This window comes from Sturnira hondurensis, unplaced genomic scaffold (genome assembly GCF_014824575.4).
Source record: "Sturnira hondurensis isolate 20B ecotype Veracruz unplaced genomic scaffold, ASM1482457v3 Scaffold0002597, whole genome shotgun sequence".
Taxonomy (NCBI): Eukaryota; Metazoa; Chordata; class Mammalia; order Chiroptera; family Phyllostomidae; genus Sturnira; species Sturnira hondurensis.
Window position 1 is genome coordinate 1032661 of NW_028075228.1, and position 27973 is coordinate 1060633.

The window sequence follows — 27973 nt, forward strand, 5'->3', positions numbered from 1 at the left end:
GTTGCCCTCTTTGGGTCATTGTTTGGGACTCTCTGTGCTTCCTGGACTTGTATGTCTATTCCCTTCACCAATTAGGGAAGTTTTCTTTCACTATTTTTTAAGATAAGTTTTAAATTTCTTGCTCTTTCTCTTTCCCTTCTGGCATTCCAGAGGCACCTTATGCTATCCTTGTTTTTATAAAGTCTTTTTTCTTCTTGTTTTTCTGGTTGAATACTTATTTCTTCTTTATGTTTGATTTGCTGGTTTGAATTCTGGCTTCATCCACTCTACTGCTGGTTCCCTGTAGATTTTTCTTTTTTTCACATAGTGTAACCTTTACTTCTTCCCGAGTCTTTTTTATGTTGTTGTTATACTCTATGAGTTCTTTAGGCATCCTGATCACCAGTCGTTTGAACTCTGCACTTGATAGGTTGATTATCTCCATTTTGTTTAGTTCTTTTTCTGCAGTTTTGTGCTGTTCTTTCATTTGGGCCATATTTCTTTGTCTCCTCAATTTGGCAGCCTCCCTGTGTTGGTTTCTGTGTAGTAGGTAGAGCTGCTTTGACTCCCTGTTTTAGTAGCTTATTATAGAAAAAGCACCTGTAAGTGTATGGGGTGGGGCAACCCACTTCACTGCTTTGTGGCTTTGTGTGGAAGAGGGCTCGAAGAGGGGACAATGCCATTACCTGTCTTCTGAAGGTTTGCCTGGCACTTGCCCTGTGTGGCTGACACCCTTCCAACTGCTGCCCTGGTGCCGAATCCCAGAGGGGTGGGTCTGTGTATGTTTTAAGTCCATGTGGGTCGTTTAAGCCTCTCCTAAAAATCTGGCAGTTTCTTCTGCTGCCCCAACACCCACTGGTTTTTATAGCCATTATGGGGATTTATCTTCTTGGTGCTGGAACCCTGTGCTGTGAGGTCTGGCCTGCCCTGGCTGGGATCACTCACTCCCAAGGTATCCTTCCTGATTTTTCTCCACCACACCTGTATGTGGGACTGCCTGGCCCACCGCCACCCCTTTTCCGCACTGCACTGCATCTCTGTGCCTTTCCACCCATCTCTGTGTCTCTGTCCTTCCTATCCATCTGGATGGATGTGGCTTCTTTAAATCCTTGGTTGCTGAACTTCCATACGGCTTGATTTTCTGATGGTTCTGAGTGTTATTTGTCGTGAGGTCTAATTGTAATTCATTCTGTGGTTGTGTGAGGAGGCAAAGCGTGTCTGCTTATGCCTCCATCTTGAAGTCCAGAATACCTACTTTTCGAGGTCATTCTGAAAATATTCATTTAAAGTTACTTTTAAAAGCATCCAAGTCTGTGCTTGCTCTGGCAGCACATACACTAAGAGCATCCAAGTTTTACCGTTTGCTGGCATGAAAACATTCAACAACAATCTCACCAACCCCCCCATTTTAGACGTGGAAACTGGGGCCCGCAGAGCATGGCCTGTACCCAGCCCTTGCTGGCACAGGTGAGGTGTAGCCCTGGGACCCTGCCCAGCCCAAATGGGCTCATGAAGAAAACAAAGCTAGAAAAAGGACCCACTACTGTCATCTTTTGAAACCTCTGAGTAACAGAATCAATCACATGTGACACTTAGTATGGATCTCAGCAGTAGAAAAGATCATTCCTTTTAAATCAAAATTCCATTTCCCACTAATCCCTAAACTTTTCTGTGACTCCCTTCACTTATGACCAGCACATTTGTAGTTATTAAAATCTTCGCTGAATAAGACAATAGTGTTCCTTTTTTCTTCACCCTTGTGAATTTTAGAATAATGCAGAAACTAAGAGAGCTATGAGTGATTTCAGTAGAAGTGGGTAACTTTAATTCACAATGTTCTGTGAATCTTCCCCAAGAGCCTTACCAAGTCTGCTGGAGTGGCCACACCTTCCCTGAAGTTTGCGTCCACTCTGAGTGGATGCCAGGGTCCTGCCAGCACAGAATCTTTAACCAGATCCCACCTACAATGACTTGTTTTAACTTGGGCCATTCTTAGTCAATGCTGTTGCGACCCACCTCACAGCAACCTCTGTGTCCGGGGAGCCCAGGGAAAAGCCAGGCAGAGCACTGGATGCTGGGGCAGAGCTGGGCTCTGTTTGCCTTCTTACAATGTCCACATGGTGAGCAGCGCCTGGAAACACCAGTGGGCACCTTTGGTAAACAACAGGCAGCATCTCCATCACCCAGCAGGGCCATCTCTGCACAGTGGCGACCCTTGACCTCTGTGCAGCCTGCTGAGAGGTCATGACTATGCAATACTCATGTGCCACCAGTGAAAAACAGTGACTTACCTTGGTGTCCTTCTCATTTCCTTCCACGTGGAGGATGTAGGGGTAGCCCTCCTTCTGTGGGTTTTCTGAGACAATTCGCACCTCAACACCTGGTAGTGGGGTCCCCACAGAACCTGCAAGGAGAGGGGAAACATGAGAGAAAGATGGGACCTTTCATGCTGAAAGATGGGTCAGAGGGATCCTGAAGGAGAGGGCTGAACACCCGAGGCACTCGGATCCTCCCTGGACATCACTCACAGAGGAGAGAAGACCTGAGAGCATGGGGCCCCACTCAGTGCAGTGGGTGCCCACTCTGCCACAGCAGCAGCCAGGGTTCGCAGCTGCCAACAGTGTGTGAGGTAAGGCTCCAAATGGTCCAGAGAGCCTTCAAGTCATCGTAGAAAGGCCCCCCAGCACCCAGGTGGGATGCTGGGATGGCTTCCACTTGTAGTCCAGCACTTGGCTGAGCAGTAAGGGCATTGAAGTGCACCTGTCCAGAAAAGGTCCTTAGAGGCACTGATGCTGAAAGTTGGAGCAAGGATTTTCACAGCAGGGGGATAATATCACTGGCATTCTGGTGCATGTATTGGGCACCCGTGGTTTGTTCGGTGTCCTCACTCAACTTGAAGGCCCCAGCATGATGGGCTAGCTTATAAACAAACTTTAAACCTACAAAGGTGAGGCAGGGGGTTTGGATGTGATTTTTTATAGCCACTGTAATAAATGACTAAGGCGTGGCAGAGGTTCCAAGACTAAACTCCAAAGGTCTAAGAGAATTCACCTCAAGGTTTCAGGGCCTTTATGGTAACATCTGGAATCAATGAGAATTTGTCACGGGATAAATATCCCTAGAAGCCAAGTCAGCAAACTTTCTGTAATTTGCTTAGTGTCCTGGGTCCAAACTCTTCACGTTTGTTGTATCAGTCTTGTTCGCCAGAACAGCACTGGCCTGTCCTCCCTGGCTCGAGGTCCTGGGCGGGCCTGCGCCCTATAACTCTGGCGAGCTCTCCAGCTCTTGGAGGCCTCATTCTTGTACTCCGGTCAGAAATCTGTGGCGTGTCCTGGCTGGAAGCAGACAGACCAACATCCTCCCAGCTTTTTTTTTTTGCTTCCAAAGATTTTCCAAATTTAAGTGAAATCCATGTAAGACACATTGATCATTATAAAGTGGCAATTTGATGGCACTGAGCACACTCACAGTGTTGTGCAATCACTGTCACCATCTAGCTCCAGGACTTCTTATCACCCCAGAAAAAGCCTGTGACCATGAGCAGCCATTCCCCACCCCCACTCCAGCCCCATCCCAGTAACCACTAATCTGCTTTCTGTCTCTATGGATTTGTCTGCTCTGGACATTGCATATAAAAGGAACCATATGGCATGTGTCCTCCTGTCTGTTCTTGGTGGTACATACTGCTAAAGTCAGTGGCCACACAGGCATCAGGGCACTCAAGACTCAAGACTCAAGAGAGCCTGGAAGCAGGGGCATTTCATCTCCAGTGAGGAGATAAGACCTGGGGACCAGAGACAAGGACGAGCTTGTGAATACGGAGGTGGATGAAAAGCCCAGCCCCCCGGACCTCACAAGCTATGCTTTTGCTGATGGCTTAGCTTGACCCTGGGGTATAGTCAAGGCCAGCTTCCATTCTGCACACTCAAAATTAGGTTTCCAGTTGACCTCAAGGTCATTACCTTTTCTAGATTAAATAATCCCTTTCTTTGTTGATGTCCCCTTTTAGTGATAAGCTTAACTTCTATCATTTACATTGCTCCTCCCTAGACCTCATGGTCTGATGAGGACTGACAGACATGCTGAAAAAGCGACCAGCCAGGGCCATAGCCTGACAGCCTGGACATCTGGGCCGGGTCTCCAGATGCTCCCAATTGCTCGTGTTTTATGGTCAAACTTCAAGAGGTTGACCTTGGTTTTAGCCCTTAGTGACTAGAGTGTTGTCGTAATTTATGATAAGTGTGTGTGTGTACAAGCCACAGAACAAAGGGTTCAAGAGAGAAACTGGGCAGATAATGTGCAGAAGAGAAAGGCTGTGTGTGAAAGGCAGGGCTGAGGCCACCCTGACCCAGTGCCCCTGGCACTGCCATAGGCCCCATGGAGCTGACACTGCTCTTGAAATCTGTATCAGTAAAAATGTTTCTTGCTGCTTGAACAAGGGTGATACAGTGCTGAGCAGGGTGATTAGCCTGAATAATAAGAAAACATCAAATACTAGAAACTGATTGATTACCCTCTGAGACTGGTCAGATATGATTTCTTCAAGTACCTGCCAGAGCTAAAGAGTTCCATAAACATACCGTAAGTAATCAGGCAGAATGTGATTATTTCATCAGGAGGCACTTCATCAACTTAAGTACAGAATCTAAAGCAGGACAACCGTCTCACGCAGAAGTAAGAGCCTGCTCCCGGTTCCCCTCCTCCCCAGGAGCCCACCTCGGCAGCGCTGTGACGTGTGCTCAGGTCTGACTCTCAGATGCTACCGCCTGCCCAACCATGAGCCCTGAGGTCACCTCCCCAGAAAGGAAGCAGAGCGGCGTGTGGACAGGGGGTCTTCCTGGGTCTGCCCAGGAGGCCTTTGTGCAAGAGAGGTATGTGGCCACCCCACGCCATGCCTGACCACCTACAGTAGCCACTGGGGGCTCATGTGGAGAAAGGTAAGGGTTCAGTCCCACAAGACTGCCCCCCACCGTCAGTGGGTCACTTCAGGACTGCCAGTCACAAGTGGTGTTACCCACAGCTCCTGTCCAACTGGACTACAAATCGGCGGTTCCCACAACCTCTTCTCGGGGTTCGATATTTTGCTAGAGTGGCTCATAGAACCGAGGAGAACAGTTTACTTACTAAAAGACCAGTGTGTTATAAAAGATACAATCTCTGTGTGTTCAGATGGAAGGGATGCCTAGGGATCCCTTCCGGCAGAAGGGGCTTCGGGCTTCCATGCTTTCCACGTGCACCACCCTCTGAGCACCTCCTTGTGTTCATTAGATTAAATCACTGACCACTGGTGATCAGCTCAACCTCAGCCCCTTGCTCCTCCTGGGTGGTCAGGGTGGGACTGAATTCCAACCTCCAATCACCTGGTTACTTCCCCTGGCAATGAGCCCCCACCCTTAGGAGTTTTCCAAAAGTACTATTAACATAAACTCAGGTGTGGTTGAAAAGAGGCTTGTTATAAATAAAAGATACTCATGTCCTAAGAAATTTAAGGGTGTTAGGCTCTGTGCCAGGAATGGGAACAGAGACCAAATATTATAGAGTTCTTATCAGAAGAGGGACCTATGGCTTTCCTTCTCAAATGCAAAAAAGGGCCAGCCTCCCCATCGACCACCTTCTACCTGCCACTTTTTAATCCACACATTTGTCCTTTGAATATTTTTTTTGAAGCAAGAAACTGCCTTTCACCACACACACACTTCCTGTTCCTCTCTGCTCTGTTCAGTAAGACTTTCTCTCCCCCTCAAAGTGAAAGCTACAAACTGTTAAGATCTACAGTGAAAGTGCCGACAGAATCCTAATTACCCGTGGCATCACAAATGCAACAGCAGAGTTCAGCTCTCACCGCAGAGACAACGACCTGAGTTTCACAGCCCTGCTGATAGGTGGAAGTGAGGTCCACACAGAGGAGAGACTGAAGGCAGGGGCGGGACAGCCCTGGAGCTCCGGAAACGTCACACCCCAGTCTGAGCCAGTGCTGGCACTACAGGCTCAGCCGGGCAGTGGCACCGTCCTAGCATCAGTGCCCCTCTGAGCACCACGCAGACAGTGCTGTCCTTCACATGTCCATCTGGGCAGCAGTGCTGGCCAGTCACTGGCATGTCATTCTTCCATCTCTCTCTAAAAACAGTTGTCTGCTCTTCCTAGATAACTCTAATTGGCCTGCAGCTCGGTCCAGCATCTGGGGCGAGAGGCTGCTTTGCAGCTGGTCCCGAGAGAATGGAAACAGGCTGATAACGTCCAGGAGCTCCTGTCAACGCGCCATGCAGCCCGACTGAAGGAGCCATTAGCGCCTCTGATCTCAGCCTCCAATTAGAGCGTCATTAGGCCCAGCAGCACTTCGTCATGAATTATTCATCCTCCTTCATGATAACCGCATGGGACATAAGGAATGAACGATCGGAGCTGACCCAGAGCTTAACACATGGCAAACATTCACCCTTGTGCAGCATGTCCCTACTTGGAGGCTACCCTTGCCCCCCTGTGCCCCCTGCCAGGTTTTGAGCACCTTTAAATAAATCCTAGTGGTCATTTAGATGGAGCAATGTTCAGAGGCTGTGAAGGCAGCAGAAAGGAAGGGCCCTCCAGAAACGAACCCCACACTGGGAGGTGTGGGAAAGCCAGGAGAGGTGGCTCAGCTGTGTCCCAAGTATGAAGGGGACACAGGCCAGGGCTCCAACACAAGTTCCCAGCCTCCAGCTGGAAGGAGCCCTTCCCCAGGAGGTACAGCGCAGAGAAGACCTAAAAGGGCTCCAAGAAAACGTCCTCCACCGGATTTCTTCAGAAATGATGCTCAGAGATGATATTTTAGGGATTTTCATGTAGCACACTTGAATTTAAGGTTGAGGGTTACCTTATTTACTTTTTTGCAAACCAAGAAACCAGCACTAGACTCAACAGTTAGAGGCCTGTTTTATAGACAAGAAAACAGCCCTGGCTGGTGTAGCTCAGTGGATTGAGCACAGGCCTGCGAACCACACGATCGCGGCTCGATTCCCAGTCAGGGCACATGCCTGGGTTGCAGGCCAGTTCCTAGCAGGGGACTCATGAGAGGCAACCATACATTGATATTTCTCTCCTTCCCTCCTTCCCTTCCTCTCTAAAGATAAGTAAATAAATTCTTAAAAAAAAAAAAACAATCACAGATATTTGATTCCAGTGTAGAGAAGAGAGACTACAGTCAGTCCCTGTTCTGATGTCCCACAGTCTTTTGTGACCCAAGTAAGAGCTGTAGCCATAATTTGATTCAGAAACTTCTGCCCAGCAAACCTTGAATTTCAGGCCTTTTCAGAGGGAACCGGAGGCCAAGTCAGTGGGGGACCCTCTTGGTGTACCTACGTCCAGAGCAGCTGCTTTCCTGGTCCCTCTGCCACCTGAGGGTGAGCCTCCAGCTGGGCCTCTGGACCGCCGATCTACACTTTTACACCTGTCTGCACAGTCCCTGAGTCTCCTTCCTGCAGATGGTCCCCACACTGCCCTTTGCTTGCTCTTTCTTCTTCAGCCCCTGGTCTCTTGGCTTCTTGGACTTGTGTTTGCTCTTGTAGTTAAGGCCCAGGAGGTCTCCTGTTCATTTTTTTTGCCTCCTCTCTCTTCCTTCAAACTGGGCTGTTGGCTGTGCCACTATGCTCCAGCAAAGTGAGCATCTCTCTCTAATGGTGTGAATGTCCACCTGCTCACACACCCACTCTATGGCCTTGGGTAGGTTACCTGATTTCTCAAAGCCTCCGTCCCCTCGTCTGTCAGTGGGTAAGGTCACCCCTGTATCAGGGGGCTGTTCTGGAGACAGTTTGGCAGCTTCTTACAAAGTGGACCCAGCAATCCCACCCCAAGGTGTTTACCCATGAGAAATAAAGACAGACGCTCACCCCAAAACCTGAATCCCCACATCTACAACAGCTTTGCTGGTCACTCTCCAGAACTAGACATAACCCAATGGCCTTCAGCTGGTGAACAGGTTAATAAACAGTGACTTGGCCACAAGACAACTCCTACATGGCAATGGACAGAGATGTGTGACGACACAGACGTGATGCAGGCATATCATGCTTGGGGCAAAAAGCCAGACCCAAACAGCCACGTCCTGCAGGGGTTAGTCATATGACATTCTAGAAAGAGCACGATTATAGGAGGTGAAAACAGGAAAGTGTCTGCCTGGCCCTGGGGTGGAGAGGGGCTGACCACACAAAAGGGAGAGGTTTTGAGGCGATGGACGCCTTCTGGGTCTTAGGTGAGACGGCGGCTTCATGACCGCTCACAGAGTGGGGCGTCAGGGAGGAATTTCACTGCATATACGAGACGAACGCATGTGCTGATGTCATTATAGATGCAGGGTTGTTCTACTTTTACATCTAATGAGATACCAGTGTGTGCGGTACACACTGGAGGCGACCTCTCCTGAGGACAGAGGACCAAGAACAGAACAGAGCATGCTCCCATCTCAGGCCTAGGGCTCTGTCTGAAGATCCCCTGTTCCACGGACCCAGGATGTAGAGATCTACTTAAATGAAGGTCAGAATAGGACACCTTAGAGAAGGCTGGACAAGAATCTCTGCCTAGAGCAGTGTGTCCTCTAGATGTGCACAGGTCACTAAGAGGTGGTGGATTCTCTCGCCCCTTCCCCATACACCTGCCACCTCTCCTGCTGCAACTGGCCTTGTGTGGCTCAGGGCACCTGGACAGGAGGCTCCTACCAGTAGCCAACTCAGTCTGGACATAAGCAGTGCCCCACTCTGGGAGGTACTCTGATGAGCACATGGGTTCTGGCAGTTCAGGGTTCCCACCTGTCCCCCAGGTAACCGGGAAAAGGCCCTAGTATGAGGAACACCTTTCTGTCCTCCCATTCACTGGCCACTTTGGAGAAAGTGAGTGCCCAGAAAGAACAGGCTGTGGCCACCTGGCCAGCGACCCCGAGAAGGCACTGTGTGTACCTGGCAAGCGAGCTTCTGTGGTCAGGGGGTTGGACAGGGCCATGCCGATCTCTGTCATCCCGTACCTCTCCAGCAGAGTGTGGCCTGTGACCTTCTTCCACCTCTCTAGTACAGGCAGGGGCAGGGCGGCGGATCCTGAAACCATCAACCTACCCAGCAAACCAGAGGCAAACTTAGCTTCTGAGATAACACCCATCTTCAGTCCAATAAACATCATTATTTAAAAATTCATGATTAAAAAAAATCACAGTTGGGGGCCAACAATTAACGTTGTTCTTTGAAAAGAATTTGTTGGGTATACTTTGGAATGTGAATAGATCTTCAAAAGGAATGAGTAAACAAGGTAAAAGAAAAAAATTATTTTAGGTTCTTTGGTGGCACTCTTTGCAAACAATACGCTGCTCACAAACAATCCTAACTGACAGTAATAATAAGATGATTCCTACAGAACTTAGACTATGGGTAACATGCTGCCAGGTCTGAGAGGTAAGAGCGGCAGATGAGAGGAAATAGTCCCTCGCTGAGAGTGCACGCAGAGGTCCTCCACACTGTCTTGTGCTAAAGGGCCCATGAGGTGACAGTGACATTATTATAACACCTGTGAGCTCCTAAATACTCTGGTATACAGCATGTCACTTGAGCATTATATGTAGAAAGAAGCTTTTGGCTCTAGTTTGAACTAAAGGAGAAACAATTGCTGTGTTTCCTCAGAAGGACTCACCCCACCACGAGCTGAAACAGGGGAGGTCTTGGGATCTCTGTTGCCCAGAAACCCCTCTGATTTCTTCTCTCTCTCTGATATCTCTCTGGGTGGAACACGCTCCTAATCCTGCTTTTGTACTGGTGGCGGAACACTGGACACCTCCATCAACAGCTGCCCAGCCCCACAGTGGCTGGGGAGAGGGTGAGCCATCAGGTGATGGGTAGCAAGTAACACCAGACAAGAGCTGTAGTTCCACCAAAATGTCTTTACAGAAGAGGAGCAAAAGCATGATGGGAGGAAAATCATAACAATATCAAATATTTGTCTTGCATAACCCAGAATGCTCTTAGGGGAACAATGGTGCCCCTTCCTGTGTTCTTAAGGACTGGGAATCAGACTCGAGGAGTGGCTCAGAGGTCACAGAAACACACACACAAACACACTGGAGTTTTAAATTCACATCTGTCTAGCAGCTCACTCACTGCAGTGTTGAAAAGTTGTGCTTGCCACAGACATAGCCTGCCATGTCTCTCTGGCGACATGTGTCTATTGGGCCTGTGGAAACTCAACAAGCTGCCCACTGAGGTGTGCACTTGAAGTGGGCCATACTTCAGTATAACAGGGAGAGGAGGCTGTCATGACTACAGGTCCATACTTCACACCACTGAGGACCCAAAAGAGGCAGTGCACTGCTGTTAGGAGGGGTGTGATGGGGCCCCTGGCCAGGAGGAGCCACAGACTGGTGGACAGAAATGATATAGCAGAAGTTGCAGGGGTATGCAAACATGGGGTCAGAAGGGATGGGAGCAAGATGGTCAGTTCACTGGCCTGACCCTCACCTTTCCAACTCTGCTACAGAACAGGCAGACAGAGGAAGACAGAGAGAACACAGACAGAGAGACACATGCAGGTAGATCTATGGAACAAAAGGACAGAGATACCAATACAGAATACACACAGATATACAGAGAACGTAGATATAAATATGTAAATGTATATTTTAAAGGAAATGGAAAACACTGCTTCCTACAACTAGCAGAGCCGATTTATTAGAAATAAGTTATATTTGTTGATCTTTAAGTCTTTCTGGGTGAGAAATGAATCGTTTTCATTTACCTGATCTTTTCTCCACAAACTGCACGCACAAAATCCTGGACATGAGGCTGGGTAAAATGCTTGTCATAATAATCCATCAACTTGGTGTATATTGTAGGCACTGCCATAAACACATTAATTCGTGGAGTCTCAGAACTTAAGAACTTTTCCCAAACCTAAAGAAAAAAAGGAAGTACATAGTGAAAAGATTAGAAAACACGCACACGTGTATGGATGCCTCCAGGTCCAGGAACAGTGCTCTTAATGGAGGCCTCTCCTTTTCTGAAGCATTAAAGGATCTGTAAGTAGCTTCTACCTAAAAGGGCATCTCACTTTTACAGGGTGATAATGTTTCTGGCCATTCCTACAGAAATCACCCTGTGCTGAGGACACTCACATCTGGCTTTCAGAGTGACCTGTGAGGAGAGAGATGGCCAAGAGAGAAGTGCAGAGAGAGACAAGGTCCAGCCTCGGATTTGCCATCGGGGGGTGTATGGCACCTCAGACTCCTCCAAGTGGCCACTGGTGAGCCTGAGAGTCAGCACAGCGCCTGGCACAGACAGGCAGGTGACGGATGTTGAAAGGATGACATCTGTTTTATTGGATAAGTCAAGTGAATTTTGTATTTTAATCTGTAACAAATATTTGTTTTAATATAAAGATGCTTCAAGTTTCTTACCAGGTGAAGTGCTTCTGTGTTACCCTAATCTTCAAGAAAAGCCGGCATGCTATGCTCATTCTACAGTTCTCTCCAGGCAGATCCATGTGAGCTGATGGAGAACGGAGAGCTTAAGGGGCTGGGAGGGAGCCCAGTACACTGAATGCAGACAGAGCTTGTCCCTAAGGCATGAGACTTGGGATAAATGGAAACTAATGCTGCAGTCCAACACTGACCCAGGCTAGTTCCTAACTGGAGGGCAGTAATTAGCTCCCCACCTCAGCTGCTAGACAGAGGAAAGGGACAATTCTCTGGGGAAAAAAATAATACTTTTTAAAAAAGATTTTATTTATTTAGATGGAGGGGAAAGGAGGGAGAAAGAGAGGGAGAGAAATGTCAATGTGTGATTGCCTCTCGCGCACCCAAAGGACCTGGGTCCCCCTACTAGGGACCTGGCCCACAACCCAGGCATGTGCCCTAGGCCAGGAATCGAACCAGCAACACTTTGATTTGCAGACCAGTGCTCAATCCACTGAGTCACAGCAGCCAGGGCTAAATCATATTCTCTTAAAGACAATGACTGGCATCCTTCCATGCCCAAATTACAAAGCATGTAAGGAAACAGAAAAATATCACCTATGATTAGGGGTCAATAGAAGAAGACCCTCCAGAAAATCCTGATGCTGGAATTATCTGACAAGCAATTTAAAATAATTACAATAAATAGGCTAAGGAATTTAGAAGGAAAAATGAACAAAATGAGAGATAATCAAGGATTTCACCACAGAAGCAGAAGAGCAAAAAAGAACCTTCACTGAAATACTGAAAAATATAGTATCTGAAATTAAGAATTCACTGGATAGACTTAACAGACTAGCTGCAGCAGAAAAAAAGATACAAGAAGTGAAACATGCCCTGGTCAATGTGGTTCAATTGGTTGGAACATTGTTCTGTTCACCAAAAGGTTGTAGATTTGATTCCCAGTCACATACCTAGGTTGTGGGTTCGATACCCAGTTGGGGCATATACGGGAGGCAACTGATTGATGTCTCTCTCTCACATGTATATTTCTATCCCCCCCACTTCCTTTCTCTCTAAAACCAATAAACATGTCTTTCAGTGAGGATTTAAAAAAATAAAGAAGTGTAACACTAGTCAATGAAAACAGGAGTCTAAACTGAAGAACAGACAAGAAAGAAAAGAAAAAAAGAATAGAGTATGAGCCATGTGTGGGACAACATGAAACAATGTAACATACTGCAACTATAGTCCTAGAGGAGGAGAAGAAGGAAGAGCTAAATAAACAGAGAGATACTCCTGTCTATGGAAGGAAAGACTCGATACTGTTAAAGTGGCGATTCTCCCTAAACTGAGCTAGACTTTCAAGGCGTTCCTCCCCAAAGGCCCAACAAGCTGCTCTGGAGAAACTGACAAGTTGACTCTACGATTTACATAGAATGGCAAAGGACCCAGCGAAGTTCAAACAAGTGTGGAAAGGAAGAACAAGGGTGGAGGACTCACACTGCCCACTCCAAAACTTACTCTAAAGCAACAATGATCAATGTAGCGTGATGCTAGAGTATGGCTGGGCAAAAAGATCAATAGAACAGACAGAAATTAACCAATACATTGATGGCCAATTGATTTTTCACAAAGGAGCCAAGTCACTCCAATGGGAGAAAGGATAATCTTTTCAACTAACTGCTGAAATTACTGAAATCCACAGGCAAAAAGATGAATTTTAGACCCTTACCTCCCTGTACACAAAAAATTAACCCAAAGTAGATCAGAGATCTAAATGTATGAGCTAAAAACTATAAAACTTCTAAGAAAAAACATAGGAGAAAATTTTCATAGCCTTTGTTTAGGCAAAGTTTTCTTAGACATGATACCAAAACCATGGTCTATGAAACTTAAAAATTTATAAAATAGTTTTCATTAAATTTAAAAACATAGGTTTCAAAATACCACTAAGAAAATAGAAGGACAAGCCAGACAAAGAGAAAATACTCACAAACCATGTATCTAATAAAGGACTTGTGTCCAGAATCTGTAAAGAGCCCTTACAACTCACGATAATTAGACAAATAACCAGCCCTGGCCAGTGTGGTTCATTTGGTTGGGGTGTTTTCCCATGACCCGAGTGTTGTGGGTTCGATTCCTAGTCAGGGCACATAGGTTTTGGGTTTGATCCCTGGTCTGAGCATGTACAATCCCTGGTCTGAGCACATATGGAAGGCAACCAATCAATGTTTCTCTCTCACATCAATGTTTTTCTCTCTCCCTTACCCTCTCTCTAAAAGCAATGAAAAAATATTCTGTTGGGTGAGAATAAATAAATAAATAAATAAATAAGTGGGCCAAAGATCTGAATAGACAGTTTGCCAAAGAAGATCTATGGATCTAAATAAGACCACGAGAAAATGCCTGACATCATTAGTCATTGGTGAAATGCAAATTAAAACCACAGTGAGGTACTTTATATTCACTATAATAATAATTTTAAAAAAATAAACAAGTGTTGGTGAGGATGTAGAGGAAATGCACTGTTCGTACACTGCTGGCGAGAGTGTGAACAATGCAGCACTCTGGGAAACAGCACACAAAACAGAAACTCGTGACCGTTTAAAGCAATACTAACGGCAATGTATCATGAAGCTGGAGGAAGGAAATAAATAAATTAATGGAACAGAAAGCACAGGTACATTAGGGAAAAAATCAACACAGTTGGCTCTTTGAAAAGATTAATAAAATTGATAAACCTCTAAAACAAGAAGGATTAAGAAAAGAATGAAAACATAACCTATAATATCAGGCACTTAAATTAGTAAGGAGACATCACTACAAATCCTAGAGGTATTAAAAAGGTGAGAGGAATTATGAACTACTATATGTAAATAAATTTGACAATTTTGACCCAATAAACAATGTCCTTTAAAAACAAAAACTAATCATAAGTGACACAAGAAACGAAGAATAAAATTATAGAAGTATTATATCTATTAAAGAAACGGACTCCTTAATTTAAACCCTTCCTGGAAAAGTCCAGTCTACATGTCTTCAAGGGTGAATTCTACCAACCACACGCGGGAAGAGCAGTTTCAGCTTTACACAGACGCCCCCAGAGACAGGAGAGAGGAGCACACCGAATCCCTTCCAGAAGGGAGCATGACCTTGTACAGAGCCTAGCAAGCACACCACAAGGAAACTACAGACCTGTGTTCCTCAGAAACACAGATGCAAAGCCCGTAAAATATGTTAGCAAGTCAAGCCTAGCAATCCATAAAAAGAATAACATGGAAGGTTTATTGAAGGATCACAAGATCAGGAAATTAAAAACTGTACAAACTTAAACTAGTGTGACTAACCACATCAACAGAATAAAGGGGGAAATATATAAAGAATAAATAAAGGGAGAAAGCTATATGAGCATCACCACGGATAAGAAAAACAATGTAATACTATTCAAACCACACCACAATAAAAACACACTAACACCCAGTATCTACAAAATACCACAGCTAACACCAGACATCACAGTAAAGCACACTGCTTCTCCCAAGACTGAGAGGTCAATGATGCCCACCATTACCACTCTCCAGTTAGATCTACCAAAATTAAAACTTCTCTTTATCAAAAGACTGTTTAAAAAGTGAAACAACAAGACAGAGAGTGGGGGAAAGGTTCTCAAAACCTATTTCTCACCTTTTCTTTTTTTTCACCCAGAATATATAAAGAACACCTACAGACTAATAAAAAAAGGAAACACAACCCAATGAATAAATGGATAAAAAGACCTGAAGAGGCGTTTCATATTAGAAAGTCTCTGAATGACCAATAACTATATGGAAAGTGCTCAACATCATTCATCATCAGGAAAATGCAAATTTTAATGACAACGAGGCAGCATCACACACCCAGTAGGGTGACTGAAATTTCAGAAGTCTGACACTGGCAAAGGTATGGAACACTGGTGCTCTCACACTGCTGCCAGGAGCACAGAATGCACCACCCCTCTGCAAATGGTTTGGTAGTTTCTTAGAAAGTTACACACACGAGTCTGTGACCCAGTGATTCTACCCCTGGGTATTTACCCAAAAGAAATGAAAACAAACATCTGCAAAAAGGCTTATATGAGAGTGTTCCTAGCAGCTCTATTCATAAAGCCAAAAATGTAAACAACTCAGGAGAACGGATGGACAACAGTGGGAACCAACAGGAGAACGGATGAACAACAGTGGGAACCTGATGATAAAGAGGAACTAGCTGCCAATACACGCAGCATGGGTAAATCTCAAAAATATGCTCAGCACAAGAAGTGAGACAGAGTACAAATGCTATATTTCTATTATATATTTATGTGACGATTAAGAGCAGGTAAACTAACTTATAGCAATAAAAATCAGAAGAGGTGGCCCTGGCTAGTGTAAAGTGGCTAGTGTAGCTCAGTGGATTGAGCTCCAGGCTGCAAACCAAAGGGTCGCCGGTTCGATTCTCAGTCAGGGCACATGCCTGAGTTGTGGGTCAGGTCCCCAGTTGGTGTGTGAGAGACAACTGATCAATGCATCTCTTGTACATCAATGTTTCTCTTTATCTCCCTCTCTTTCTCCCTCCCTTCCCCATCTCTCTAAAAATAAATAAACAGAATCTTTAAAAACAAAAACCAAAAGAGGTGGCTTCCTCTAGTAGGAGGAGTATTGGAAGGAGTCGTGAGAGAACTTCTGGGGTGTGGGAATGTCTTATATGTCTTACTCACCCAACTTGGGTGTGTATTAGTCAGATGCATTCATCATAACGTGCTAACGCACACACTTAGATCTGTGTGTTTCACTGTATGTGCACTATACCTCAATAAAAGGAAATGAAAACACACCAACCTGAGTGGCTAAGACTGAAAAAACTACCTGTGGGTAGGATGTGGCTACTTGGAGTATGCCCTCTGCTCGTGGGAGTACAAACCATGCAGCTACTTCGAAGAATCCTTTGGCTGTTCAACCAAAACTAAATATACACCCAGCCAGCTGGTATCTAGCACAGCAGGCACTGGTCCAAGACAAATGTCCAAAGAAAGATCTGTGAGAGTGTTTACAGCAGCTTTGTTCGTAACATCTCCAAATTGGAAACAATCCAATGTCCTTCAATAGCTGAATGAATAAACTGTGGCCTTTCATACAGCAGAGCGGTATCAAAGAGAACAAATTATGACTGATGTAATATGAGAAAAAACACTTAAAATAGTATGATGAACTAAAAAGCACAGAGGAGCGCACACTATCGAGTCCATTTACATGGAGAACATGTGAAAGTAACCCAGGGAGACAGAAGCCAGATTAGTGTTACCTCTGCACGTGTGGAGGTGAGGCGTGCTGATGAGGAAGAGCCCGAGAGAGCCTTCTGGGATGAGGTGCCTATTCTCTATCTCTGTCTGGGTGGTGACTGCTACCCAGACACATACAGAGACGGAAATGCATCAGCTGTGTATGTGGTTCACATACATTTACTCATGTAAATCACACCTCGGTTAAAATAAAAGAAGCCATGACAACAGTCCCCGTGTTACAAATCCCAGAGAATTGATGGCTCTAGGTACTAGGCATCGGTCAGTGCTGATTATCACAGCACAAGAGACAATGAGGCAAATGTGTCCCTGCCGCAGGAACATAAATACCACCTCACGAAACAAAATGAAACAAAACTCCCAAATATCATGCCTTCAGATCAAACCCAGTTTTCAGCAAATGCATGTGAAATGACACCCCAGAGATGCACCCACAGAACCAATGGGAATTCTGTAGGACACACGGCCTGCTCTCTTAGGCAAACAGGAAAATGCATGGCAAAGACCAGGGGGAAACCTGCATGAGAAGCAACAGTAGCATCATCTACGACCAGGCTCACAGCAGGAATTATTTAGATCTAATTCTAACAAACTGAAGAAACGAGGGTCACTGATGGGGTTAGTGTCGATGGTCATAAGTGACATTATGGGATTCCTGCACATTACCCCATCAGGTAGTCAGCTCTCAGAAAAAAGTGTTCCTTACCTCTTAGAGATGCTAAAATGATACGCTGTCTGGGATTTGTTTGAAAAGGACCACCACTTAGGAAAAGGTGTTTCTAGATGAAACAAGAACAGCTCTGAATTAATCGTTGTCGAAGCTGGGCAATGACATATGGGTATTCATTTCCCTTGTAGATGTCTGAAACATCACATAATTAAAAAGTTTTAAGACTGCAATGAAAAGAGGGGTTAGATTGGGTTATGCCTCTAAGGGTCCTTAAAACTCACATTCTATAATTCTTTACAGGCAAAGAAGTGAGCTTATATTATTCATGAGAAAAATATTAACAAGTCATGTTAAAGCAATACACATTGCTTTAACTGAGGGAGCTCACTTATGTTAGCACCACCCCCATTTCTCCATTGCTGAGTAGATAGGAAATCAGTGTGTATGGAAGTGAGAAGTGAAAATTTTTTTTAAAATGTGGTCATGGATTACCCTTTTCTATAATCACACTTCTTCCTATGCAGAGTAGAGAGGCCAAAAAAACTAATGGCTCAGAATCTGCACATGAAGCAGCAGTCTGGCAGTGACAGAGTGCTGGAAATCTAGGCCTTAGCAAAGTCACTGACAGGCTGCCCTCACTGCCCCAGGAGCAGCTATGACCTTGACAAAGCCCTTCAACTTCTCTATTCTCACAACATGGTATTAATTTGGACTAAATCCCTCAGGTCCCTTGCAAGCTCTGAAATGCAGATTTGCTGGAAACTCTTGTGTGGCATCCTACTGTACTTCTCTCTGGCTTACAAATAAATGCAGGTTGCACACCTGTCCCTGGGAAAGGCATGGGTCCTGGGACGTGCATGGCCAAGGGGACACACCAGACACCACTCAGGCTTCCTGAGAGGTCAGTATCCTGATCTAGTTGGGGAGGAGCATCCTCAGGGATCCTATCTTCTTCTCGCCCATCACGACTTTTAGAGGTGAGCAGCTGGGCTGTGTTTAGTGTGGCTGACCCGGGCGTAGACCCCGCCACCACCAAGTCCTGGCAACAACTTCGCATGAGCCTGGTCCTTATTCCACTTACCAAAAGCTCACCTGTTACCATGAGCACTTGGACAAGAGGGCAAAAAATGGCAGAGAATTAAACTGCTCATGTCCCAGGTAAGGCACATGCTCTGGCATGAGAGGAGGGAGGACAGGCCTTGTGGGCCCTCTGTCCACTCTGACCTGTGGTCCTGGCCAGGCCTCCTCCACTGGCCACACACATGGTCCCACTCGGGCTTCCCGCAGGGGGCTACAGGAAGAATGGAGCACATTCAGCCAAATGAAGGATGCTAACTGGTCCTGTGGTCATCAATGGAGACATCTGACCCCGGCACAGAGGCATCCGCCCAAGACGCACACGCAGCTGGAAGTCCTCGCCATTCTCAGAGTCACACAAATCAGTAAAGATGGCAGCTGCTGTGCTGAAGCAGGTAATTAAATCAGCAGCATTCCTCCTCCAGGTTGTTCCAACACATCAGTAACTTAAAAATTACAGCTCTGGGGGCTCCCTCTCTGGGCCCCACACTTCACTAGTGAAAACTCTCCTATCTGCTCTGATGTGAACTGTTACAGCAAGACCAAACCGCAGTTCCCAAGTTGGGCTGCAGGCAGTCGGGGTCCTGCGAGGCAATGCATGGGAAGGGTGCAGGCACTTCTTCCACTCATCCTCTCCCCAGTGTGACCCTGCTGTGCAGCCAGGACAGGAAACCCGGGCTCAGACCCTAACTGGCAGTACTGCCATGCTGAGCAAAGGCAAGGAAAGGATTGACTGCAGGCGAGAAACTGCAACACTTCACCAGCTTAAAGTAATGACCCCCACGGATAAAATCATCACCTGGTTTTTGGTAATTCTTCACCACACACAGGAAGGTATTCTTGTTCTGTTTTTAAGTTGCTCTGGCCAAAATCTGGCAATAAGGAAGAGCACTCCATAATGAAACTGGAGATGGGAAAACGGCTGCCTGTCTCGCAGCTCCTAAGACTCACTGCTCCTAAGGCCTGCGAGTGTCTCTTGCCCTAGTAACCCCCACACTGTGGAGCAGATCTGAGGTGTGAGCACCCCCTCACCAGCGACTGCACACTGTGGAGCAGATTTGACGGGATGAGAGCACCTCACGCCCAATGAGCCCACACCGTGGATCAGATCTATGGGGCCACTGCAGCATAGTGTTCTTTGCTTCACCCCCAAATTCTGCCTGTACCTCGATACACACATTGCCTGAAATCACCACCCTGTCACCCACCCACTTAAACAAGATCCAGTTTCTCAGATCCCAGAGTAAACTTGGTCTGGGGCCACAAGTCAGACAGGGTAGCATGTTTAACCACAGGAAAGGGTGTCCCGGGCAAGGGTGCTGGCCTCAGCAGAATGCACTGATGGTTCCCCCGCTGCCTGCAGGGCAGAGCCCCTGCCCTTCAGGAAGCACCCAGGAGGCCAACAGAGGAGCACATACCAGCTCTGTGGTCCTGCCCTGATTTAGTGCTCCTGCCTCTGGGTCCTGAGGAAGTTGGCCAGAGCGAAGTCAGCTGAGACAAGAAATCGATCGAGACTCTGGACAGCTCATCAACATCCAGACTTTGCTCCTCAGGGGTGACATCAGGCAGTTTGCCCATCCATCTTCCCGTCTAAGTCACTGTCACCTCATCAGTCAGCCTCACAGGATGTAGCAGCCCGCCACCCCACTGTTAGCATGCATTTTGTTCAGCGGGATGACCTGAGGACCCTGGGATCTACCACTTAAACACTACTGCAGGTTTCTAGTCACCCCATACACTGGTTTACACTAATTTCTTAAATATACGCTTAAATAACCCCCAATATTTAAGAATGCCGAAAGCAGGACTTTACTATCATAAATTTCTAAGTTCACAAAATCCTGAAACTCAGGGTTGCAGTTTTATCAACCACCACATGAACTTTGTTTCAATGTTTAGCTCTGCTGCACAGTTCTGAGAAATTCCAAGTTAGTGCCAAGAAGCTCAAAGGTCCGAGATTTGACCCTCCTTGTGAACTACCCTGGTGGCCTCTCTTGACCCCAACACCTCAACAGGAGAAAGGAGCATCCTAATGACAGACAATAGCCCTTCCTGTTCAAAGTGTGGCAGGCTTGGTGTTTAAGGCACCCATGTGCTTCCAGGCCCCTAGGTGGGGCGCCTGTGGAGAGGCAGGACAATGCCCAGTTGGCCAAAGAATATATAAAACCTGGAGCTCTGGGGGCAGATATGAAAACCCTGTAGTTTTTTTCTCTGTTGAGTGCTTAATTGTCTAAAATGCATTCTCATTTCACAACACCTATACTACACAGGAACATATTCAACAAAGTCAATTCCATCAAGCTTGTTGGTTTCAACAAGACCTCTTCAAAGGGTGGAACACCAAGGATGGCAGGTGGGGCCTCCCCACCAAGGATGGCAGGTGGGGCCTTCTGCACGCCAAGAATGAGGTTCTTTGCCATGTATCCATGTGAACTCTCCCACAGTCGATGACACATATGAGCCCATCCATGAATTACACTGTCCATGGTCACGGGCCATGAACACAAGAGGCTGGATCCTGCTGTCCTGGCCTTTATAAACATGCACAAAGGCAGAGCTTTGCAGAGAAGTTTATCACTTTAAGGAACTATGGTAATAAATCTTAAGTAGACAGTCGTGTTACATTGTATGTATTTATGCTCTGCTTTCAAAGTTGATACAGTAAAACTTTATTAAACAAATAACCTCTCCCCTAAGTGATTTATGGGACTTTGTCTCCATATGCTTATTGCACAGATCCAGCCTGCCATGCTATTTAAATAATACAGAGGGGTATGGACCTGCTGCCCACCAGTGTGCCCTCAGGATCCTCAGAGCCAGTGGAGAATGGAGAGGCCTGGGAGCCCATACATCACCTCAATAACCACCCACTATCCATCCACTCACTAACACTCAGACCCTCTATGCGCTAGGCCCTGGGGACACACTGTGAATTGAGGAAAACCTGTGTCTTCAGGGAAGGCCCGCTGGGGCGATAGAGGAGATGATTCTGCAGGGATTCAAGGTGGTAAGTGCTCAGATAAACAGTGCAGGGTCAGGGTCAGGGTCAGGGCCAGGATGGGCTGGGGAGGGACTGCTGCAGGGTGAGTGGCTGGGCCTTGCTGGGTGATGCGTGAGCAAAGACTTGCAGAGAGGTGAGCAAATCAAGCACAGGCCGAGGATGGACAGGGACAGAGTGTTGACCGGAATGGGCGTGTGGAGTCTGTGGACAGCAGGGCAGCCAGTGCACCTGGAGAAAAATGGTGGTGCTGGGAGAGGTGAGAAGGGAACAAGGCCTGGCTCTGCCAGGGAGGAAGACCAGCCACGCTGCCTTCCCACTTCTGTTTACCATTCCTGGGTCTCTGTGTTTGGGGAAGACCTGGTCGATTTTTATTTGTTCCACTGCTGTGCCCATCTCACAACACACCCCTGCCAGGCCTGCTGGGTGTCCATGTGACTCCTCAAGCAGCACTGGGAAATGAGGACTCTGGCAACATCTACTTGAGAAGTCCACCAGTGACTGGGGCTTGGCCGCTCAGTTCCTGGTCACTGGGGCTCTTTCCAGGGCAAGGACTGCTCTCCCCGTGTTTATGGGGAATCTAGAGACTCAGCTCTTCCTCCTTTCCCCTGTAATTAACCAACACTGGCGTGTGGGCAGCAGGAGTCTGCAGGCGCAGCTCTGGCTCCTGAGAAAACTTGGTGGAGCAGAGTGGGCTATGCTGGGAGAGTGGCGTGTAGTAACTCACACAAGGACGGGGCTTCCCTGTACACCATCTTGGTCCAGGGAGGCCCTCCTAGTGATTGGAGAATTAGGGGTCTCGGAGAGCTCAAAGAACAGCTGCATTCTTGTGCACTAGCCTCCTGGTCAGGTAAGCCTCCCCGCTGGAGGTGAAGCTCTCCTCATGTGGCCCTGTGACCACACCCACGTGCCCTTAGCAGTCACTCCCTGCCAAGCAGACACCAGCCTCAGATGATGCCCCTACAACCCCCAACCCAGCTGGCCATCCCTCCCTTCAGTATGACGATCTGCGGGTTAGAGGAAGCAGTGCTGAGAATCAGAGACTTGGAAGGACCCTCAGTCAGAGACCCACAAGGAAAAGAGGGTAGAGGAAGCGGCCTGATCCCTGGACCAGCAGGCCGTGTGCAGGCCTTTATCTTTGAAGGCGTATGGTGCCTCAGCACTCTGCCCTGAGAGGCAGCATCAGACTCTGTTCGCCTAAAAACATTTAGAGTCCTGCAGCTGAAAAATAAAACATAAGAAGATGAAGGCAAAGCTTGGTGGCCGAAGGAGGATAGGAGGAAGTCCCAGAGCCCTGCCTGCTAGATCCCATCTGGAGCTGTGCCAGGGCTCTCAGGACAGGGTCCAAAAGGCTCCAAGGGAGAGCTACATGCCAAGTCACAAGTGGCAAGTGGCAAGGCCAGGTCCCAGGTCCTTTCCCCTTCAAAACAGCATCCTTCACGGTTGTGCTCTGGTCCGTAGTGATGGCTCTGTCCCCACTTCCCTCTCCACACAGCCACAACCACCTGTGCATGTCCCTGTGACCTCACAGCACGTTGGGAAAGAAGAACATGCTGAAAAGGCGATAAGCAAGGAGCCTACCAAAGGGTCCCTGGCTGAGCGATCCACTCTAGACTTGCCGAAAGCCAGGGCGGCTGACTAAAGAATGGCCCCGAATGTCCTCCTCTCCAGAGCTGCAGCACCTCATGTTGTAAAAGGTACTTTGCAGATGTGATTCAGTTAAGGATCTTTGGATGAGGGGCTTGCCCTGGATATCTGGGTGGGCCCAGTGTGATCCCAGGGTCCTTAAGAGGGGAGGCACAGGGGTAGGCAACCATGAAGCAGAGATGGAAGTGATACAGCCACAAGGAGAAGACCATGGTGCCTAGACACGGGAAGAGACAAAAACAGGTTCTCCACTGGAGCCTCCCACTGGAGTCAGCCTGCCCTGCCTACCCCTCGATTTTGGATCCATGAGACTCGTTTTAGACCTCTGCCTGTTACAGAATAAACTTGGGCTGTTTTAAGCCCTCAGATTGGGATCATTTGTTGCGATGGCAACAGAAAACTTGCACTGCTGGCATCATCTACACCAGAGGAAGGTGCCTGGTCCTCGGGCGCACAACTGACCACACCGAGAGCTCATCTCTAACTTACCAGCTGGGCATTGAACTCCGGGAGCATCACACAGGTGGCTCCCACCCAGAGCGGACAGAGCAGCTTGTTGACCACACCGTGGACATGGTGCAGTGGTAGGACATGAAGGATCACATCGTCTTTTGTCCATGCCCACTTGTGGACCAGCCCCGTCACCTGCAGGACAATAGCACATCTTCAGACAGGAAGGAAGCCACCAGGCAGATGGAGGAACACAGGGGGGGCCTCTCCAGCTGAGAGGAGGAGGAGGGAGAGGAAGGCTCATTCCTCTTCTCCCCATCCTTAATGTCATCTACAGGAAGTGGTGATGGAAGGATGAAGGTCTGACTGAGGGTCTACCCGCTCCCCCTTTGTGGAGAACAGAGTCGCAGTCAAGGGCTTTAGTCAGTTTGAATGGGTCTTTAATTTGATGTCCCATGGCTTCCTCCTAGAGGAAGAGGTACAAACCCTCTTGGTGGCTCCCTCCCCAATGGTCAGAGGTGCAATTTCAGCTCTGACAGGCCCTGGCACCTCAGGCCTCACCAGAGGCCAGTGCTGTGTCCAGTTGTACAACCTCTGAGGCCTGTCTGGGCTCCCTGCCACTTCCAGCCCCATCCTCACCTCAGCTTGGCCGTGAGGGAGCCCAGTGCTGGGTGTTCTGGGCTTATCCTCAGCTTTTAGTGAGAAGCTGTCAGACTCACCCATTTGAATCATCTGAAATCACCTCTGAGCACACTGTCCTGCATGCCTCAGTGACTGCTATGTGCAAACACATTTGAGATTATCACTCCTCTTAGAAATACAAGTCAAGAGACTGTCTCTCCAGATGAAAAGTATGTCTCCCCTAGGAGGTGAAAGTCATATATCATTGCACTCCCTTGCCGCTAGCCTGGATCAGTTTACCACTGACTTACGGGGCTGATTTAGCCTAAGACTCAGTGGTCTTGACTTCCTTCCTATTGTGGTTTGGGCTTCTGTTTTATTTTACTGCTCCTGTATAACAGTCTTCATTGTGCATTGAACAGTTTTTTGGAAGGACAAAAGGTATAAATTACAGACAAATAATGTGGCTGGGGAGTTTTGCAAAGATAGTAACTAGGGCTACAGAACACAAAAATAGTACTCAAGACATTGGCACATATGAGTTCCCGCTTTCAGGTTTCACAGATAAGCCCCATTATTAAGTGCTGCCCACACGCCCTGACACTTGCTTTACGGCTCACGTCTGAAGACCACCTTAATATCATGTCTAGTGGTCTAACCTGTCCTTCCCATGCCACACAGCCCTGGGGCAGCCCCTCAGTGGGTCTGCAACTTTCTCTACACTTGAGTGCTGCATCCCCTCGGCCCTTTGATAGGCAGTGTCCTGCATGGCTTAGTGGCACTGTTGGTGACTAGGCACCGTGACCCCTTACTGCTGCATGTTTCAGATGGGGTTGGTAGGATGGTGAATGGCCCTACAGAAAAGTAAATGAACACCACAGCACCCCCCAGCGGCCACACTGTAACTGTGGCTATGAGTGACCCCTCCCAATAGTGGTGGCCCATGCAAGCACTCACCGTAGCCCTGAGGTTGTGATGGGTGCTCAGGACGCCCTTGGGCCTCCCCGTGGTCCCGCTGGTATAGATGATCATGGCACCCCGGTCTCTCCAGTCCCGCTCCAGCACCGTCCCCTCCCTGTGTTCCTCAACTGCCCCACTGTAGACAGCAGGTGGGAGAGGCAGGAGTGGGACCCCTAGCTTCCTGACCACTGGGTCCAGGAGCTCCACGTACTCCTGGCCAGCAAGGACCACAGAGCTCCGGGAGTCCTGGATGAAGTACTCCAGGTCGGCCTGGGGGTGCTTCCTGTAGAGAGGGACAGCGATGCCACCACTCATCCACGAGGCCCACTGCGCAACCACGTAGGAGACATCGTTGGAGCACATAAAGGCGATCCTCTCCTCCTGGAGGTCCTGGCCAGCACACTCACGGAGCCTGAAGATCTCCTGGGACAGGCGGAGGCTGCGGCAGTAAAGCTCCTTGTATGTGTGGCTGCCATGCTGGTCAACGAGGGCAACTCTGTCCCCAAAGGCCAGTGCGCGGGTGAAAACTGGGGCACTCTTGTCAGAGCAGGCTGCCAGGGCCATGTGCAGAGGGCGGCTTCCTCCATGTCTTAGGGGAGCCAGTTGTCGGGTAGCCACTGTACAGACCAGGTGCCGGAAGGGTATCACCATGTGGGACAGCATTGCACCGACAAACATCGACTTGGTTTCCCTGGGGTGAGGCTGGAAGAGGAAAAGAGGGTACCACATGCCACTGTGCCTCAGCCCTCCTAACCCCCCCCCCCACCAGAAGATATGCAATACCCAACCGGAATGAGCTGGCCTACCTTCTCCTCATAAAGTAACCTCCTAAGTGAGAAATGCTGACTCTCACAATATACCACCTTTGGAATTTAAATGTCCAACATTTAATCTCGCAAGTTGAAGGATTTCAAAAACAGACAAGAATCTAAAACAATGAACTAAAATAGGTAAAACCAAGGAGAAGCATATAGAATTCAATGCACTTGTGAGGAAGGGGGAAAATTCTCCTTTCCCTCATCTGTTTTTTTTTGGGGGGGGCTAGATGGAGAATCAAATCAAAGAGAAAGAAAATGAGAAGGGAAAATCAAATTTACTCTCATGTGCACAGAAGTCTCACATATATGAGGAAGTCAGAGACCCTACATACATAAGAGCTTCGGAGACAGAGGGGAAAACGAGGTGTGCACGGCACTGAGCAAAGGATGAGGTCAGGCACCTCAGGGCTTCAGAGGGGAGGGAGGTGGCTGAGAAGAAGGATGACGAGAAGAGCAGAGGAGCAGTAGTTAGAAGTCTGCCCTGTCATACAGACAGAGCATGAGAGGTCACAACTGGAAACCCCTTCTTATGGGCAATTGGGAAATCCAAATTCCTCTCGATAGTTAAGAGGAAATGGGGGACAGAAGTTTTTCTTGAGCCCACGGGGCCCCAGGTGCCTTTAGTTCAAAATAACATAGCACTGAGGCACACTTGGGGTAGCTCATTCTGAGTCCTCGCACTTAAGGTAAATTCTGAATAATGGTTTTTAAAAATCTGAGCCTGAAAAAAGACTAGCTAAGAGGGATAAGTACTATGGTCCACCAAGGAAACGTTCTCTCCATCAGTAGGGGAGGCCAGGGGGCCCCAGGGATCCCACGCAGACCCAGGGCTTGATTCTACTCTCAAATGCTTCCCAAATGCTGAATGTCTGGGAACACGGTGATGTGCAGGGTCTTAAATAAAGCGAGTTCACAAGCCTGAATATTGTCAGTCTGTTTTTTTAAAAAAGATTTTATTTATTTATGTTTAGAGGGAAAGGGAAGGAGAGAGGGAGAGAGACATCAACGTATGGTTGCCTCTTGTGTGTCTCCTGCTGGGAACTGGCCTGCAACCCAGGCATGTGCCCTGATGGGGAATCGAACCGCGATCCTCTGGTTCGCAGGCCCACACTCAATCCACTGAGCTACACTAGCCAAGGAGTCAGTCTGTTTTTTGAAGCTGAAATTTCTTCCTTCTCTCCCCCAAAAGATTACTAAATAATGACCAAAACTGTCAGCAAGAAGTGAGAACTCCCTGGGAGAGGCTGTGACCAGCTGACTTTCAACTAGAATTCTTTGAAGGCAGAGAGAAAAGAGACCTGGGCGGGGACCTTGGTCAGTCCAAAGTACCTGCCTTCGAGGGCAAGTCTGACTTTGGGCTCCTGTTCCGCTCTAGGACACTTTCCCACAGTGACAGTCCCACGTGAGCTCACACACTTTCCAAATTGCTTCTGCACTAATGGCAGTTTTAACTGAAATTTAGCTCATTTCAAGAGGTAAGGAAACCACCTGCTCCCCTAGACTCCTTACTAGTAGCTTAATTGAAAATGGGTCCTGCCTAGGGCCAGTGCAGTCATTAAGGTCAATAGCCATTTGCCCTGGTTTGAAACCCCCAATTTTACAACTCCTTCAGAATTCCTCCTCCCCACTGCAGCCTCTGGAGCTAAGAAAGGTTTCTGCTCCCCCTCCCCAAATGCCCTGTGGCCTTTGCTTCCCCCTCAGCTTTAGCTGTGCCTCTGGGTCAGAGCAGTGTCCCTGACAGGAGCAGACAAGTGGGACAGCTGAGTTGGTCCCGAAGGGTGGTGACAGGCATAGAGACCCCAGAGGGTGCTCCTGAATGCCAGGGGCTGACAGGATGCCTTCCAATGGGCCACCAGCAACATTATAGAATAAAAACTGTAAGTCTCATCCCCCTTTCCAAAGGCCCTGAAATCAAGGAAGGTCAGGAATCACCCCACAGGTGGCCCTGCCCAGCAGGAGGTAGCCCAGGCTGTCCCCAGGCTGGGGCTGCCTCCCTGAGAGCTCTAGGGTGGCTTTGCAGGATCTGTTTCTCCCT

At 47.9% G+C, this 27973-nt stretch overlaps 1 protein-coding gene across 3 annotated transcripts in view; it reads right to left on the minus strand.

The window, feature by feature from the left end:
* ACSF3 (acyl-CoA synthetase family member 3) overlaps positions 1-27973 on the minus strand; it is a 70582-nt gene that overhangs the window by 37254 nt on the left and 5355 nt on the right. For 2 of the 3 annotated variants that reach the window (XM_037040163.1, XM_037040164.1), the window contains exons 2-6: positions 25118-25822; positions 23579-23734; positions 10723-10877; positions 8904-9052; positions 2271-2383 (exon numbers count right to left, since the gene is read on the minus strand). In XM_037040163.1, coding sequence (XP_036896058.1) covers positions 2271-2383; positions 8904-9052; positions 10723-10877; positions 23579-23734; positions 25118-25798 — 1254 coding nt within the window. In that variant the 5' untranslated portion in view covers positions 25799-25822. The remainder of the gene's footprint in view (positions 1-2270; positions 2384-8903; positions 9053-10722; positions 10878-23578; positions 23735-25117; positions 25823-27973) is intronic. The other variant, XM_037040166.1, reaches the window with a different exon arrangement.